The 16,563-nt window shown below is 45.1% G+C and overlaps 1 protein-coding gene across 1 annotated transcript; it reads right to left on the bottom strand.

Moving 5' to 3' along the window:
* Positions 1–10,558: 10,558 nt before the first annotated feature.
* On the bottom strand, positions 10,559–12,137 carry LOC100839314 (inositol-tetrakisphosphate 1-kinase 4). The gene has a single exon (XM_003572467.4). The coding sequence runs from the start codon at positions 11,957–11,959 to the stop codon at positions 10,874–10,876; it is 1,086 nt and encodes a 361-aa protein (XP_003572515.1). The 5' UTR covers positions 11,960–12,137; the 3' UTR covers positions 10,559–10,873.
* Between the last annotated feature and the right edge of the window lie 4,426 nt (positions 12,138–16,563).

Below are 16,563 nucleotides of genomic sequence, written 5' to 3'. Positions count from 1 at the left end.
GCAATTTTTTTCGCTATGCCGCTATTCTCACTATTAGCACGCTAAATGACGCTAAATATGCTATAGCGTCGCCAAATATCATAGCGTCCAGAATTCAAATAGTACCACGTCGGCCTAAAGACCATCTAAAGACCATGCTCAAAATCTCCCAGTCTCGGTCTCTCAGACCTAACCGGTTCTACCATGAGGGCGGAGGCGGCAAATCCGCACAGCTTGTGACCAGCAGCAGTGGCGACGACTCCTTCCTCCAGCTCACAACAGACCGCCTTTCCTCCAGCTTGCGACTAGCAGCGTCAGCTCCAGTGCTTCAATTATGCCTCGTATCTTTTGTTTATGTCATGGATTTGGTCTTTGAACTGATTGGAGAACTTTTTAGTACTCCCTCCGTCCAACAAAAGATGTCTCAAGTTTGTCAAAATTTGAATATATCTAGACATGACTAGCGTATAAATGCATTCAAATTTGGTCAAACTTGAGACATGCTTTGTTGGACGGAGGAAGTACGTTGTTATGCTGAAACATTTAATTTTGGGCTAAATTTGATTTTTTTTGAAAAACGCTATTTGAAATAACGTGCGCTATAGCACGCTATAGCGTCTATAGCATCTGAATGAGACCGGCGCTAAATGCCATAGCGCTATTTAAAACCATGAAATTAAGTAATAGTAAAGACTATGCTACTATCCCCGAGCAATGGGTAGAAATTCTATGATAAATCTAGTTTGGTTCAGTGCGTTAAATCAACAAATTATGTAATTCCTCCATTTCAAAAAAAAATGTAATTCCTCTGTCTGGAAATAAGTGACCCGGATTTGTCTAGATTATATATATACGATCTAAACAAATCCGAGTAACTTATTTCCGGACGGAGCAATTATTATTTGGTCGGAGAATTGTCTGCTGATACCATTACCTGACAGTTGCTTCGGGCTTCAGACAACCGACTCTACAACTTTTGGTGCTATTAGGATGTGAGGAGCGTCCGTGCTTCAACAAGTCTTTGCAACCTGGTAGAACACGCAGAATCATGTAACAACCCCACTTGACAGTTGACACTAACATAAAACTTAGCAAGTTCATGAGCTACAACACTATCCGGTCGCTTAACTTTTCTAAAATCTAATGCCTGGGTCAAATTGATCGCATGTTTAATATCATCAATGATAGCACTAATCGATGACCGATCAGGCATCGAGTCAAGAGCAACCTAAATCAGTGGCACAATCACACTTTTGGTCTGAGACGCGTGATTGAGACCTTCAAGACATGCGAGTGCCTCTCCTATTTCAGCACTTGGACACCAAGAGTGTGTACAATGGGGTGACGTCAGCCTTTTCTTAACGGTGTCACATAGGATAAAATCTGATGTGGAAGAAAGAGAAACGAAGAAAAGTCACAAGCCTTCTCTTAATTAAGAGATGATTTTTTCACAAAAATGATAAGGCAAAGATAAGGCAATTTTCCTATTGTACTAGATTTCACCTTTTCTTAACATTTATTTAGTTAATTTTATTCATCTGAGCATTAATTTTAAGATATAACACTAAGAGATAACCCATTGTACAACATTTTTGTTGTCTTTTCTAAATGATGTGGAACACCTAATATAAGACAGTCTTATCAACCATTATACATGCCCTAAGGTTGCATCGACATTGAGCTGTGGGGCACCTGGATCCAGAGGCTTCTAGTCAGAGGGCCAAGGAGCCGGATTGGCAACAAACTTTGCTGACCTAAGCGCTGATGTAGGCCTTCCCTTTTTTCTCTCGAACATGCCAACGACGTGTCATTCTCATTAAGAAGAAAGCGCAAGTACAAAACAAAGAGAAACACAAAAGAAAGACAACCCACAAAGGCAACTAAACAACAGGGAAAGTGTCAGCACAATGGAAGAGAAAGTGAGGAAATGCTTCCACGGATGCAGTCCCTTTGTCGAAGACGATGTCGTTACATAAGTGCCAAGTGTTAAGTTCCTAGATAAGACTAGGAGTGGATCTAGCCGGTAGAAAGCTATTTCTATGGTTCAACTCGGTTCGGGATTGAGAGAGAGATGAGAGAGAGAGAGAGAGAGAGAGTACCTTCTCCTTGGCTAGAGGATCCAAGCGTGGAAGACATGACGGCGAAGGAGAGACGGCGAGGGAGTGATGGCGGGGACGGAGCTTCCCGTCGATGTCTGCGCAACCCTAGATCGGTAGGGATGCCGGTGGGGTGATGGCGAACGCAGACGAACCTCGTGTTGCGTGCCCCGGCCCCCCACCTCTTTATATAGCGCAACGCGACAGGGGCCCGCCAACCATATCGGGTTGGGCGCCCCCGATCAGGGCGCGTCAGATCTAGGCCCGGTGGGCCGTTGGGCCCACACGGTGTGGAGATCACTCTAACATTCTCCCCCTTGATCTCAACATTTTTTCTTTTAACTATATACTTTTTACTTTACTCGTTTCACTACAGATTAGTACGTAGGTCATGTTTCATCGTCTCAGCTCAATTGCCGATAGAATCAGACAGCTACAACATACCTTTCTGTGTTGAAACAAATTCTGTTTCTTTTGGGGCCATTCTTGATCCAGAAATCATAGGCTTTCCCTTAAACCCAAGCCGGCTAAGTGTTCCTTGAACACACTGGGTGGTAAGCCTTTCGTAAGCGGATCCGCAAGCATGTCCTTTGTCCTTATATGCTCGAGACTTATGGTGTGATCCTGGATTTTATCTTTCACAACATAATGTTGGGGAACGCGGTATGCTACGCTAGCATAAAATAAAATTTTCTACCGCTTCCGCCCGGATCAATGCTGTAAGTAATGGATCACGAGATTACCACCACACGCGCAGATCCGTAGCGGAAGTAGAGTCGATGTAGCGCGTCGATGCCGAGTAGTCAAACAGCCTGCTCCTCCTCGCCGATCCCACGAACAGTTCGTCCAAGCGCCGCAGGTGCAGCGCCTCCGAGGTATCCACACGTACAGAGAGGAACTCCGTGCGGCGGACTGCTAGATCCGATCGCAAGGCTTTGGGCGTGGAGGTGTGACGGCCGAGTCTAACTCGCGTCTAGACTGGTGTAACCCTAACCGGGTACGCCTCCTCCATTTAAATAGACCTCCCTGGTGGGCTTCAACACTTGAGGCCCATTAGGAGTCTAAGCCCGATATGAGTTGGATCCGATCCAATTCGGTCCCATCCCCTTAAGCGTGCGACCCTACAGGTTCACGGTCAGACGGACACGACTACGAGCTCGGACTGCGGGTCCGAGTAACACCTTACTCGTCCACTGGCACCGACTCAAGTCGATAGTTGGTAGCGGCGCCTAGCAGCACGTGCCAACTCCCGAGTAACCAGAAGGTATATTGACGAACCATACAATGTGTCATATGCAACATTCCTTTTGCCTCACGATATGTGTGTCGAGCTCAAGGCGAGTGCTTGTCATCCTTGTGGATAGCTCGACTCTCTTCTCGTTCTTGTGATACAGATTTCCGAACGGGTTAACACTTAACCCAAGTCGCATGGCCATGCTTTCTGAATCTGATCACTCGAGAGGGTCCAAAGATATCTCTCCGAATAGGAGGGGCAAATCCCATCTTGATCAACCATGACTTGCAGCATGCTTTTCAGCAAATCCGAAAGCTATCTTTATAACCACCCAGTTACGGAGTAGCGTTTGGCAACCCCTAAGTAGACCGATTCACATCCCAAGCTCATGCGATGACCTCAGGTCTAGGACTGGCATATACATCGTACTTGAGATTAACAAATGAAAATCATCTCGTTGTGTCTCAGTGCGGGTCTGTCCGACTCAACAATCTCATTGTCGAGTCCATGCTATCAGTCGGCAACACCTTGCCCTATGACTTGTGAAACATAGTCATCATACTGATTCACATTGCTAGTTTAGGTTATGTGTCCGCATAACCTCAATGACCAGGGACCATTAGAACAACACCATAGAATACATAGTCTCACAAACAAATCACGTATTTATTGATACATATCAGTGATGATGTTCAAGGACAATAACAATAACTCATGAATACATAGGAAATAACATCATCACATGATTGCCTCTAGGGCATATCTCCAACACATAATACTTTATCTCTATTGGTTTGGTAGCATTACTCGACTTGTTGTGAGTATAGAATACCGCAGGCTGGTTGTCGCAGTACATCTTTAGTGGTTTGTCGATACAATCCACCACTTTCAAGTCGGGTATAAATTTCTTTAACCATATCGCCTGCCCCGTGGCCTCATAACATGCTATAAATTCTGCATACATCGTGGATGATGCAACTATTGACTGTTTGGAGCTTCTCCACGAAATAGCCCCGCCTGCGAGAGTGAATACGTACCCTGACGTGGATTTTCTATCATCTCTCTCTCTCTCGCAAAATCTGCTTCTGAATACCCTTTTATTTCTAGAGAATCAGATCTTCTATATGTTAGCATGAGGTCTTTTGTGCCTTGCGCATAACACAATGCTTTCTTTATCATTTTTTAGTGCTCTATGCCTGGATTTTCTTGATATCTACCGAGTACCCCGGTGATAAAAGCTAAGTCAGGGCGAGTGCACACTTGTGCATACTTTAGGCTTCCAACGGCCGAAGCATATGGAACTGCTTTCATTTGATCATATGCCTACCCATTTTTCCTATCTCGGTGAATTTCTATGCCCAAGACATATGACGCTTCACCAAGATCTTTCATATCAAAATTTGAAGACAAGAACTTCTTTGTTTCTAGTAGTAGACTGACATCACTGCTAGCAAGCAGGATATCATCCACATACAAAATTAGGAAAATATATTTCCCATTTTTAAACTTTGCATAAATGCAGTTGTCCTTAACATTCTCTTTAAACCCAAATTTCTTAATAGTCTCATTGAATTTTAGATACCACTGTCTACATGCTTGCTTTAATCCATAAATGGATTTCCATAGGCGACATCCCATGTTTTTCTTGCCTTACATGATAAAACCCTTGGGTTGTTTCATGTAGATCTTTTCTTCTAAATCCCCGCTTAGAAATGCCGTCTTTAAATCCATTTGATGTAGCTCTAAATCAAAGTGCGCCACTAGTGCCATTATTATTCTGAAGGAATCCTTGCATGAGACTGGTGAAAATGTCTCATTGTAATATATTCCTTCTCTTTGTGTAAATTCTTTTGCCACGAGTCGTGCTTTGTATTTTTCTATATTCCCTCTAGAGTCATATTTGGTTTTGTAGGCCCATTTACAGCCTACCGTTTTGGCTCCTTTAGAAATTTCTCTAAGCCCAAACTTTGTTGGAACTCATCTTTCATGGCCTCCAGCCACTTCGATGAGTGAGAACTACTCATGGCTTCTTCATATGAAGTGGGATCATTCTCCATATGAACTCTTTCTGTATTATAAACTTTATAATCTTTAGGAATGGATGACTTTTTAACTCTTTGAGACTTTCTAGGGGCCTCAATTTCTGGCACATTCTGTGTCTCTACTTGCGGCACATCTTCTGGAGGTGGTTGTTGCAGTTACCTTTCATGTGCAATAATGGGTTGAGTCGGCTCCTGACGGACAGGTTCCGGACCTTCACTCATTGTTGCCATGTGTGGAGTTGCAACAGGTGTAGGCACCACAATCTCAGGGATTGTTGGTGGGGCAACAACAGAATGGCTTTTGAGTCATCGGATTAGGTGCATGCACCTTCTTCTCCTCAAGATCAACTTTTAGAGATGCCGTGCTCTCCCTCATCATTTCGTCCTCTAAGAAGACGGCGTGTCTTGTTTCCACAAACTTTGTGTATCTGTCTGGACAGTATAAACGAAAACCTTTTGATCTTTCAGGGTAGCCAATGAAATGGCAACTTACTGTCTTGATATCCAATTTTGCAATATTTGGGTTAAATACTTTGGCCTCAGCAGGGCTCCCCCACACCCGTAGGTGTTGTACGGAGGGCACTCTACCTGTCCACAGCTCGTACGGTGTTTTGGGCACCGACTTGCTTGGTACTCTATTGAGGATGTGAATGACGGTATTAGTGCCTCCATCCACAATCCTAATGGTAATGTGGAATAACTCATCATACTGCGCACCATATCCATAAGGGTACGGTTATGCCTTTCAGCTACTCCATTTTGCTGAGCCTCGCCCGGCATTGAATACTGGGCAACTATTCTAGTCTCCTGTAGGAACCTTGCAAAAGGTCCAGGGACTTGGCCATATGGGGTATGACGACCGTAGTACTCCCCCCCATGATCAGATCTCACTATCTTTATTCTTTTATCATGCTGATTTTCAACTTCAGCCTTGAATATTTTAAATTTATCCAAGGCTTCTGACCTTTCTTTTATTGGATAAATGTAACTATAACGGGAGTGATCATCTGTGAATGTTATGAACGAATCATAACCATCCACACTGTTCACAGCAAATGGTTCACAAATGTCAGTGTGAATAATTTCTAGTGTGCTGGTGCTGCGTGTTGCACCCTTTTTGATTTGCTTTACATACTTTCCTTTAACGCAATCTATGCATTGCTCTATTTCTGAGAACTCTAATGGAGGAAGAATTTCGGTTTTAACAAGTCTTTCTATTCTCCCCCTCGAAATATGGCCTAAACAACAGTGCCATAATTTCGATGATTCATGAGTCCTATTTCTTTTCTTTTGTGCTTTCTCCGACGCGGCAACATGTTCATTCACATTACACACAGAATATACTTTTTCACGTTTGGATAATAAATAAAGCTCATTGTGAAGGAAGGCAACACCCACACAATCATTATTAAACCATATGGCACACTTGCCATGTCCAAAATGACATTCATAATCAACTTTGTCCAAACGTGAAACACTAATCAAGTTTCTGTGTAACGAAGGAACATAAAAAACATCTCTAAGTAGAATCATGAATCCATCGGCGGCAAGCTCCAAAGGGATGTCGCCGATAGCTTCAACGTCCGCTTGGACTCCATTTGCAACTTCAATGCATCTTTGTTTCTTTGCGTAGTCCGCGTCAAAAAGAATCCCTGTAAATAATTTGCAACATGAACTGTTGCACCAGAGTCAATCCACCAAGTAGATTTCAAAAACTGTGTATACAAGGATTCATTTACAAAAGAAATGGAGTTTATACCATTCTTCGCCATTACTGACTTTAGCCATGTCGGGCAATCTTTCTTGTAATGCCCGGTCTTCTTGCAGTGGAGGCAATGTATCTTTGTGCACTGAAAAAGACTTTTGTTGATGCTGATGTTGCATGGGAGCTTTACCATGTGGCTTTGAAGGGGAACTTTGATTGCCTTGATTGAAGTTCTTTTTTTTATTATCCTTCACATAGTTCAGAGAACCACCATATGAGGATTTAATTCTGTCATCTTCTTGCACACACATGGCTATAGTCTTTTCAATATCCCGCTGCTCTAGCTGCATATTGTAGTTGACAACAAAAGTGTCAAACTCTTTTTGCAGTGAAGCCATAACCAGATGAACAAGCATTACAGGCTTAATCTCTAGATCAACATCCATGCTTAGATGCCATGTTGCTCATCCTGAGGATATGCTCTCTTATGCCATGTCCTCCTCCAGTGTACTTTTCTGTCATCAGTTGCTTTAGCAGCTGGGTAGCATATATCTTTTCAAGATACTCCCCTACGGAAGCACACTCTGCAACTGAGCCCACAACTGCGTGCTCAATTGTGTTCTTTATGAAAGACACTTTTTATTCTCAAGGGTATATGACATCTCCAATGGAGAATACTCTCTCTTCTCTTTCTCCCAAGTAGCATCATCATCTTTATCATCCCTGACTGGCTTTGTCGGTTTTGGTGGCTGTGGAGTGTCAACCACCCAGTCCACCTCAGCACAGACAAAAGCCATGTCAACTTTCTTTCTCCACTCAGTGTAGTTGTCACCTCTGAGAGTGAGCACGTCTTTGATGCATCCCATGAAGTAGTACCCTCCTAAAACCACAATGACGTGAGAAGCTAACAACAATTGCACGCATTAATCCAATGTTGGTCAAAATTAATACATACAATTGTTTGTGCAATTTAATCTATATCACCGTTGGGCAGAAAATAAAATTAAATGCACATATTAACCATTTATCATGATCATGCTATTAATGACGTTGGTCAAGAAAAAATGACATGATCCCAATTATCATAAACACTTTAATCATGTTCTTTTCATTTAAACAACACTTTTAAATTATTCGCAGCGGAAACTATGAACAAAAGTTATAAATTTGTACTTTTCAATTTCCTAAAACAAACATCTCGTTGGTTCAGTTTGAATAGGAGAAAAAATAATACCAAAAACAACAAAAACTGAGCATATACTGTAAATAAACAACTTCTGTTAATAAACAAAAGAACTTTAATGCCCAGAATTTGCCTGGCGCACGGCCTGTCGTGCCTGGCCCGAGGCTTGCCAGCCTCCCGCGGCCATCTTTTGCACTGGGCCGCCGCGCTGCGGCCCACTTTAGCGCGCACGCGGCCCGTGGCCCATTTAGGGCACACGACGCCAGCTCCGATCGCAGCCGTCCAGGCCGATCGAACGGCCATGCGCGGTTTTCGTTCATATAAGAGCCACGACCGAAACCAATCAGCCAAAAACCCTAATTCCTTTTCTTTCCCTCATGCTCATCTCTCTCTGGCGGCGGTGGCGGGAGAGACGGCCGGATTCCGCCCGCCGGCGACGGCGAGGAAGCGCGGCTCCTCTCCCCCCACCTCCCTGATCTCTTTCTGGCGAAGGCTCCCTTGCCGGTCCATGCTTTCCCCGGCCGGCGTCGTCCCCGGCCTCTTGCCGGCGTGCGCGTGCACCCGACGGTGCACGCGTCGCCGTCAAGCGGCCGTTGGCCGTGCCACTGTCCGGGCGACGGCGACGGCGACCGGCTGCGCCATGGCCGACCGGCGGCCATGCTCCCGGTGAGCTTTTAGGGTTAGTGTTTCTTTTATTTTTTCTTTTGCGTTTTCTTTCTTCTTTCTCTTTTCTACCCGAGCCAATCTACCTTTCTAACAAGCTCTGATACCAATGTTAAGTTCCTAGATAAGACTAGGCATGGATCTAGCCGATAGAAAGCTATTTCTGTGATTCAATTTGGTTCGGGATTAAGAGAGGGAGAGGAGAGAGAGAGTACCTTCTCTTTGCCTAGAGGATCCCGGCGTGGAAGACATGACGGCGAAGGAGAGACGGCGAGGGAGTGACGACGGGAACGGAGCTTCCCATCGCTGTCTGCGCAACCCTAAACCGGTAGGGATGTCGGTGGGGTGGTGGCGAACGCAGACGAACCTCGTGTTACGTGCCCTGGCCCCCCACCTCTTTATATAGCGCAGCGACAGGGGGCCGCCAACCATATTAGGTTGGGCATCCCGATCAGGACGCGTCAGATCTAGACCCGATGGGCCGTTGGGCCCACATGGTATGGAGATCACTCTAACACCAAACTCGCCGACAAAGGGAAAAATCTAGAGAGACCAAGTTGTGGTTCATCGGAAGAATCCAACGTCTGGGAACACTGTCTCGCAATGCTTTAGCCTTTACAGTACATGACCGCAAGATAACCGATTTCTAGACCTAAACTGTGAATCTTCCCTCATAAGGTTTAACTATTACAATGTCCGTGCGATGTCACGGCCCCTCAATCTTTCTGCTTTCACTTGCTTATAAAAAAGACAACAACATGATTTTGATTTTCAATAATTTTAACTTTGCCAGACACAGGAAGGCATGTCTCATGCTTGCTGGCCGCGGAAACTTTACGCCCCGTCGCGGCTGCCGTGGAGGCACATCCGGCTGGGACTCATTGCTGCGGACGTGGTGTACCAGCCATGAGAGTCGTGGTCGACCGCAAAGAGGAGCACGCCGGAGAACACCATGACACCAATGAGCAGCCTGCGGGCGAAGAAGCCGACGAGCGCGCAGCACGCCTGACGAACATGCCGACGCCGAGAGGCAGCACGCTCGCCGTGGCCGCATCCAATCGGCTGGCGTCGAGCTTGCCACGCTTTGGCTGAGTCCACGCAGCTCGGCTCCATGTAACGGTGCATGTCTACGCCGAGCCCACGTACGCACTCACTGAGCCCGTGCTTCTCATCTTCTTCCTCGCTGCCGAGGGAGGCGACCGCTGCGTTGGGAAGGAGGAGAGGAGCTGTTGGTGGATTAGGAAAGCAGAAAAGGGGAGAGGCGATGTTGGCATGCTGCTGTTGTATTTGCCAGGTCGGGAAGGAGAAAGACCGGGGACAGAACCGAGGAGGCTGACTGGACGGGTGCGTGAAATCAGGGAAGGCCGCGTGAGAAAAGGAGAGCGCTCCTGCTCTTCAGAATTTAGGAGAATCCGTTTCGTCTGTACGATGACGGCCACAAACGGACGAAGACGCACGGACCAACCAAGGAAACCTTATTCTTTTTATTATTAGGTATATAGATTAGACTCATTTTACCCAAAATATAAGACATATTTAATACTTCCTCCATCTTTAAATTCTTGTTGTGGTTTTAATTCGATTTGAACTAAAACCACAACAAGAATTTAAAAAGGAAGGAAGTATAATTAAGTTCATGTAGGTGCACACAATACGGCAAGTAAATATCTAATGAAAGGATAAATGAATTATTATGAGCAACAAGTTGATTTGACTGGGGAATAAGCGAATAAGGGGTAAGCACAAAGTACATTTGAGAAAGAATTATGAGATGCCGCCATGGTGTCTTAGTTGGAACCTTGTTAATCAGCAACGTCATTTTGATCGCTCGGTCAAACATGGGCTCCAAACTCCAAAGTCCACCAAAGCCAGCATCGAAATCTAGGCTCGAGTTTGCGCCGCCGGCTCCGTTTCTGCTACCAAGTCGATGCCCGGCACGTGGGCTGCGACGGAACCTATGCTGGAGGCGTGTCAAAGGTGCGCATCGTCAACGGGGGGCCTAGCGCGAAGCATCTCGGAGAAGAAATCCGTGAGAGCAGTCTCGTAGCCCGGCATCTTGGCGTACCCTGGGAAGTAGTTGATGTCGATGATGAAGTACCTCCGCCGGCCATCTCCGTCGAGCTCCGTCGCCCGGATCAAGTCGAAGTTGAACAGATTCAGCCCCAGCGCCCGCCGCAGCCCGCGCGAGACCTCGTCGACGAAGCAGGCGGGCGGCATCTCGACATCGTTGTCGCCGCAGATCGGGCCCCCCTTGTCGTCGGCGCCTCCGCCAGGCGCAGCGGTACTGTCGGCTGTGGGCGGCAGGTTGGAGATGTTGGCGAAGGGCACGGAGGCGTCCTGGCCGAGGTCCAGGAGGCGCTCCGCGGGCACGTCCGGCAGGCTGCGGCGCCTGACGCAGGTGGCGCGGCCGCCCACCACGTAGACCTTGAAGAGCACGCCGCCGTGGTTGACGAACTCCTGGAGCACGACGGGGGCCTGGACTTCCCGGAGGCCCTCCCGGCGGTACACCAGCGACATGGCGTGCGAGCCGGCGCTCCCGTCCACCGCCAGCGGCTTGGCGATCAGCGGGAACCGGAGCGCGCCGAGCGGATGGTCTTCTTGATCCGCGCCGTAGGAGGCGAGGGCGGCCGCGTCGTGGACGGCGACCTGGTTGGGGACGGACAAGCAGTACTCTGCTGCGGGGGCACCGGCCGCGCTGTTGACGGCGACGGGGTGGAGCTCGGAGACGACGTCGAGCATGGCGAGGCGGTCGACGAGGCGGAGGATGGCGGCGGGGGGGTCGACGACGGGGACGGATGGGTGGAGCGCGGAGAACGCCTCCAGCTGGGCGCGCCATGGCTTGTCGTAGCGCTTGTGGATGAGGAGGTCCAAGGGGCCCTGCTCTGCCAGCGGCCGCAACGCGTCCACGGCCACCAGCCGCATGCCGCGCTCCGCCGCGAGCGACACCAGGGACGGCTGGATCACGCTCTCCACCTTGCTGGGCGGCAGCGCGTAGCCGATGGTGTAGCTGTAAGCTGGGCCTGGCCCTGAGGCTGCGGACGACTGCTCGGTCACCATGACTTTGTGTTGTGTGTGCTTGTGTGCAGTCGACTAGTCGTAGTCGGCCCCTGTTCTTGGCTTCTTGCCCCGTGCAGGGCGCGCATGCCTTTTATACTCAGGGCAGCACTGGGCATCTACGTACTATCCTCCGCAAACTTAATTTGTTCACAAAGGGAATCGGCATTTGCGTGGTTGATTGGCTGGTCGACCAAGCTGAGAGATGGGGACCTTTGTACGTACGTGTTCGGTTCACCCACCGGGCATTGATGTCGATCGCCTTCCACGTTCTTTCCCCACCATTCGCACGGTCCTCGTCGATCTCCTCCCTCCCTCGATCCATGTAAAAGCGGGCCAACTTTACAGGTTTTTTACTTTTACATCGATGGCGAGAGCTGACGTGCGGCGAATAACCGGCGGTCACTACCTTGATCCGTCGAGGACGCGCAAACCTAAACATGCAATGGAACGTTTTCTAGTTGCGACAACCTATGCTTTTATCTTGTTTCCGTATAGTCGATAGCATATAGTAGCAAATTCGCGACGTATTCGATAGAAGCCATCTTTCTAGTGCTTGGGAAAACCATTGTAAAATGTTTAAAAAATTTCAAAATAATTGCATATGCTAGGGAAGTGATGTTTTCCCTCCTATCCATAATAAGTGCTCAAAATTAATACAACTTTGTACTAATTTTGTACTAAACCTGAGACATTTATTACGAATGTGAGGGAGTATGCGTGTAAAATTTCAAGTTCAAATTCAATCTCGTTTAACGACAATGAAAAAAAAATTCAACACGAGGTTCTCCACTATTTGACACTTTTCACTTGTATGTTTTTTTATACCTTCTAGATGTAACTGAGTTTCGACTTGAAATTTTGCATGTTTGCAAAACATCATATATGCAACATATGGTATTTTTTTCTTGTTTCTATAACTTTCAAACATAATTTTTATGAAGTTAGTTTGAACTGCACTGTAAGGATGGTTTTCAGTACCTGATGTTCTTGACTAGAGTATGTATAGTGGTGAGTACTTACTACTTGATCAATACTTGACCCAAATCCCACCCTCACAAAGAGTCTAAGAACTTGTAATGTAGTTGGTTGTTAACTGACGGTATGCATCTTATTTCCTCTCTTCTTTTTCCCACTCTTATGAAGTTTGCACCGAATGGAGGTTTTCAAGGCGGCGTATCCGGTCAAAACCAACTTTACAGTGCAAATTTCATCGAAAAAAAGTTCAAAATATTCTCAAAAAATTACATATGTTAGAAAAGTGATGTTTTACGTATGTTTAAAATTTCAGGTCAAACTCAATTGTGTTTTCTTGATGAGATCTAAATTAAAATCGGATCAACTTATTAAGCTTTGAGGTCAAGCGAAATCGAGTTGAGCAACGAGCTACCTGTTTAGCTCACAAGTTTCGAGTTAAATTTCCAACGCCAGTTAGAGGTACTGTTTAAATATATTTGAGAGAGTAATTAGTGTTGTTTTTTCGTTTTCCTCTTAAATTTACTCGATCTCCTTCCAAGAAAAATATATGGAGGGCACCTCACCCGGCTCCTGCTCCCCCCTCCTTGTGTCTGCGCTGAGTAGCCCCCTGCTTGCCCTCCCCATCTTTGTCCTCGGATAGAAGTGACCACATGTTGAAGCAGCATGACAATGACGTCTAAATGACTTCGAGATATGGCTTTTCTAGTGGAGACGGTCATCTACTTTACTTCTAAAATAAATAAGACAACCCATTGTCCTAATTGAAACAATTTGCTGCTGGTTTTGTAGAGATATTTTAAGCTTCTTTGGCTCTTTTTTTCTTCCCAAAACAGTTTGTTCTTGTTTAATTCTCCTATGGAAAATTATTAGAGTACTCTCTAATTTATCCATGAATTTTACTGTAGGTCATGGAGCGGGTATCACTAACTTCAAATGATAAGATGTCCTACCTTCATTTGAGTCAAATTTCTTAAAATTGATCACGTTTATAGAAAAACCATTTTTTTAATACACCAAGATGGTGTATTATCAATTTGTTAAACAAAAGCTGCGATGTACTCCCTCCGTCCCATATTAAGTGACTCAAAATTGCCAAAATTTGAATGTATCTATGCCTAAAAAAACGTCTACATACATGTAATAAAAAGTCAGTTAAATGGGACGCAGGGAGTAGCAAAGTCCAGACACAAAACATGCCCTTAGCTGTTTCTCTCCACCCTAAAGTATCAAACACAAAAGAAACACCTAAACGGCATTAATGCCAGCCTGTCACCAAAGACCACATCTATGGCACTAAATTAGTCTCAATAAATCTACCGAGATATATATCGTCATAATATACTATTCAATACACCTCCTTATTTTTATGAAAAACATAAGGACGGTCCACATCATTCCATACCAGTTCATAAAAAAGGACACGATGGACATTAAACAATATTTCCTTCTCTCCTTTACGTCCGGCTCCGGACAACACTCGGTGGTTTTGATTTTGGCAGAGATTGCATCGTTGGATCGTCACGAAATTTTACGAAATAGTAGTAGACACAATTGCACTCAATCACAAAGAAGGGATCGGTGAAATATTTCTTGAGCCGGCGGAAAACAGGCAAACAAGTTGGATGTTCGTGCTGCCCCACACAGACAGGGGAAATACAAACAGCACTGGCTGTTTTGAAGTTTTCCGGAGATTCCATCGTTGGATCGTGATGAAATTTCACATTGTAGTAGTAGACAAAATTATGCATAATCCCACCGAAGGGATCGGCGAGAACTTTTTTGAGGCATCGGAAAACATGTGAACAAGTCGGATGTTCGTGCTGTCCCGCACGGTCGCGAGAAATCCAAACAACACGCGGTATTTTGAAGTTTTCCAGAGATTCTACCGTTGGATCGTAATGAAACTTCACACAGTTGTACTAGACACAATTTCGCACAATTCTACCGAAGGGATCGTTAAAACATTGTTCAAATCATCGGGAAAACATGTGAACATCGTGATATCACGCATGGCCGCAAGAAATCCAAACAAAACTCGGTATTTTGGTATCGGTTGGAGATTTCACCGCTAGATCGCGACGAAATTCTAAACAATCTCATGGAAGGGATCGTCGAAACAGTTCTTGCGAGAGAAAAAGGAGACATGAAGAAGGAAAGAGCAGGCAACTGGAGAGCAAGAGAAAGAAGAAAGAAAAACATGAAAAGACCATTCTACCTTTCTAAGTTTGGGAGGAGGAGGGGGGCTATTAAATCAGGTCTCTGTACTTATTTGATATTGTAAATATTAATTTATTTTTCTGTAATATTGGATAATTTTTTAAAGATTTAACTTAGGAAAAACCTAAAACATTTTATAATTTGAAACAGACGGAATACGATTTTTATACAGTGTTACAACCTTGCCGGCACAACTTTTTCTCTGATTTTGGCAGGCCGGCACAAGTGATGTACTACATGGAAAGAAGTTGCGACTTTACGTGCGCATCGTGGTGCGAAATTAAAAGCCCTTGATTCCATCCCAACATGGTGATCAACTGGTGAGGCTGCCAATAACAAGCATATGCGCCCTTTTACCTAGATAGATATTCCTTTCTCGCACTTCCGTATGAATTATGCATATTTATTCGTCGGCGAGCAATTCCGTTCCATCATTATTCTCTTAAATTTGTTAAAAATAAATGTATTTATTCTTACAAAACGTCTACATATATGTAATATTCTGACAAAAATTATATAACGGAGAGTAGTTAGCATCGCGGTTCGTGGTGAGAATATGCCCGGCTGCCCGCGTTGCCGAGTCATCCATATTCCATCATACCCTATATTATCTACTTTGCTTTAGCTGTTGATGTGTGCTTTATTTTATACTGCAGGTTGTAAATGTATGGACGTACGTGAATGGCGTTTCCCCTGCAGTCCTGCTTTGCGGTGAAAAGCAAGATATCGGCAGATACGCGACCTCTTTCTTCCCACTCGCACTGACTTATGATATAGAAAAATGCTTTCCTTCGTAACGAGCACGGCTTATTAATAAAGCTGGGCCTTTATGCGTATATACAAGGCAAGAAAGTGGTATGCTCAATATGCTACTCTTTTCGGTTCTAAATTGTTATCGAAATATTACATGTATCCAAACGCTTTTTAAAAATAAATATATCTATATTTGATAAATTTGAGTCATGGGACAATTAGAAGACAAAAGTATGAGCATAGGCCACAGGGTGTATCCCGAGGTTTCAGCAGCTGACAAATTATCGGATGGATGGGACTAGAGTTAGAGTCCACGTGATGATCTTAGCACATAAAGAATGCATTGAAAATAATACTCTCTCCGTTTCAAAATAAATGACGTGAAATCCACATCACTTATTTCGGAACGAAAGGAGTAGTAAAGTGACCTGGTCTTTCCGAGAGACCACGTGCATCATCATGATGTTTTTAAAACTAATCTCAAAGCATGAGACGTGAGAAAAAATAATAATCATGATTATAATACAAGAATTTTTCTACATATTATAAGATGGACATGGTCTTATACATGATGAGAAGAGAGCAAGTGTCTTTTTTAAAAAAAATTTGGAGAGAGCAGGTCTCTTAGGATTATTTCCGGAGCCATTGATCAATGGCAT

This window comes from Brachypodium distachyon, chromosome 3 (genome assembly GCF_000005505.3).
Source record: "Brachypodium distachyon strain Bd21 chromosome 3, Brachypodium_distachyon_v3.0, whole genome shotgun sequence".
Classification (NCBI taxonomy): domain Eukaryota; kingdom Viridiplantae; phylum Streptophyta; class Magnoliopsida; order Poales; family Poaceae; genus Brachypodium; species Brachypodium distachyon.
This window is presented reverse-complemented; position numbering and strand designations above follow the sequence as displayed.

Bases quoted from the DNA above. Each gene is read 5' to 3' on its own strand.
- LOC100839314 (XM_003572467.4), bottom strand. From the start codon at position 11,959: ATGGTGACCGAGCAGTCGTCCGCAGCCTCAGGGCCAGGCCCAGCTTAC.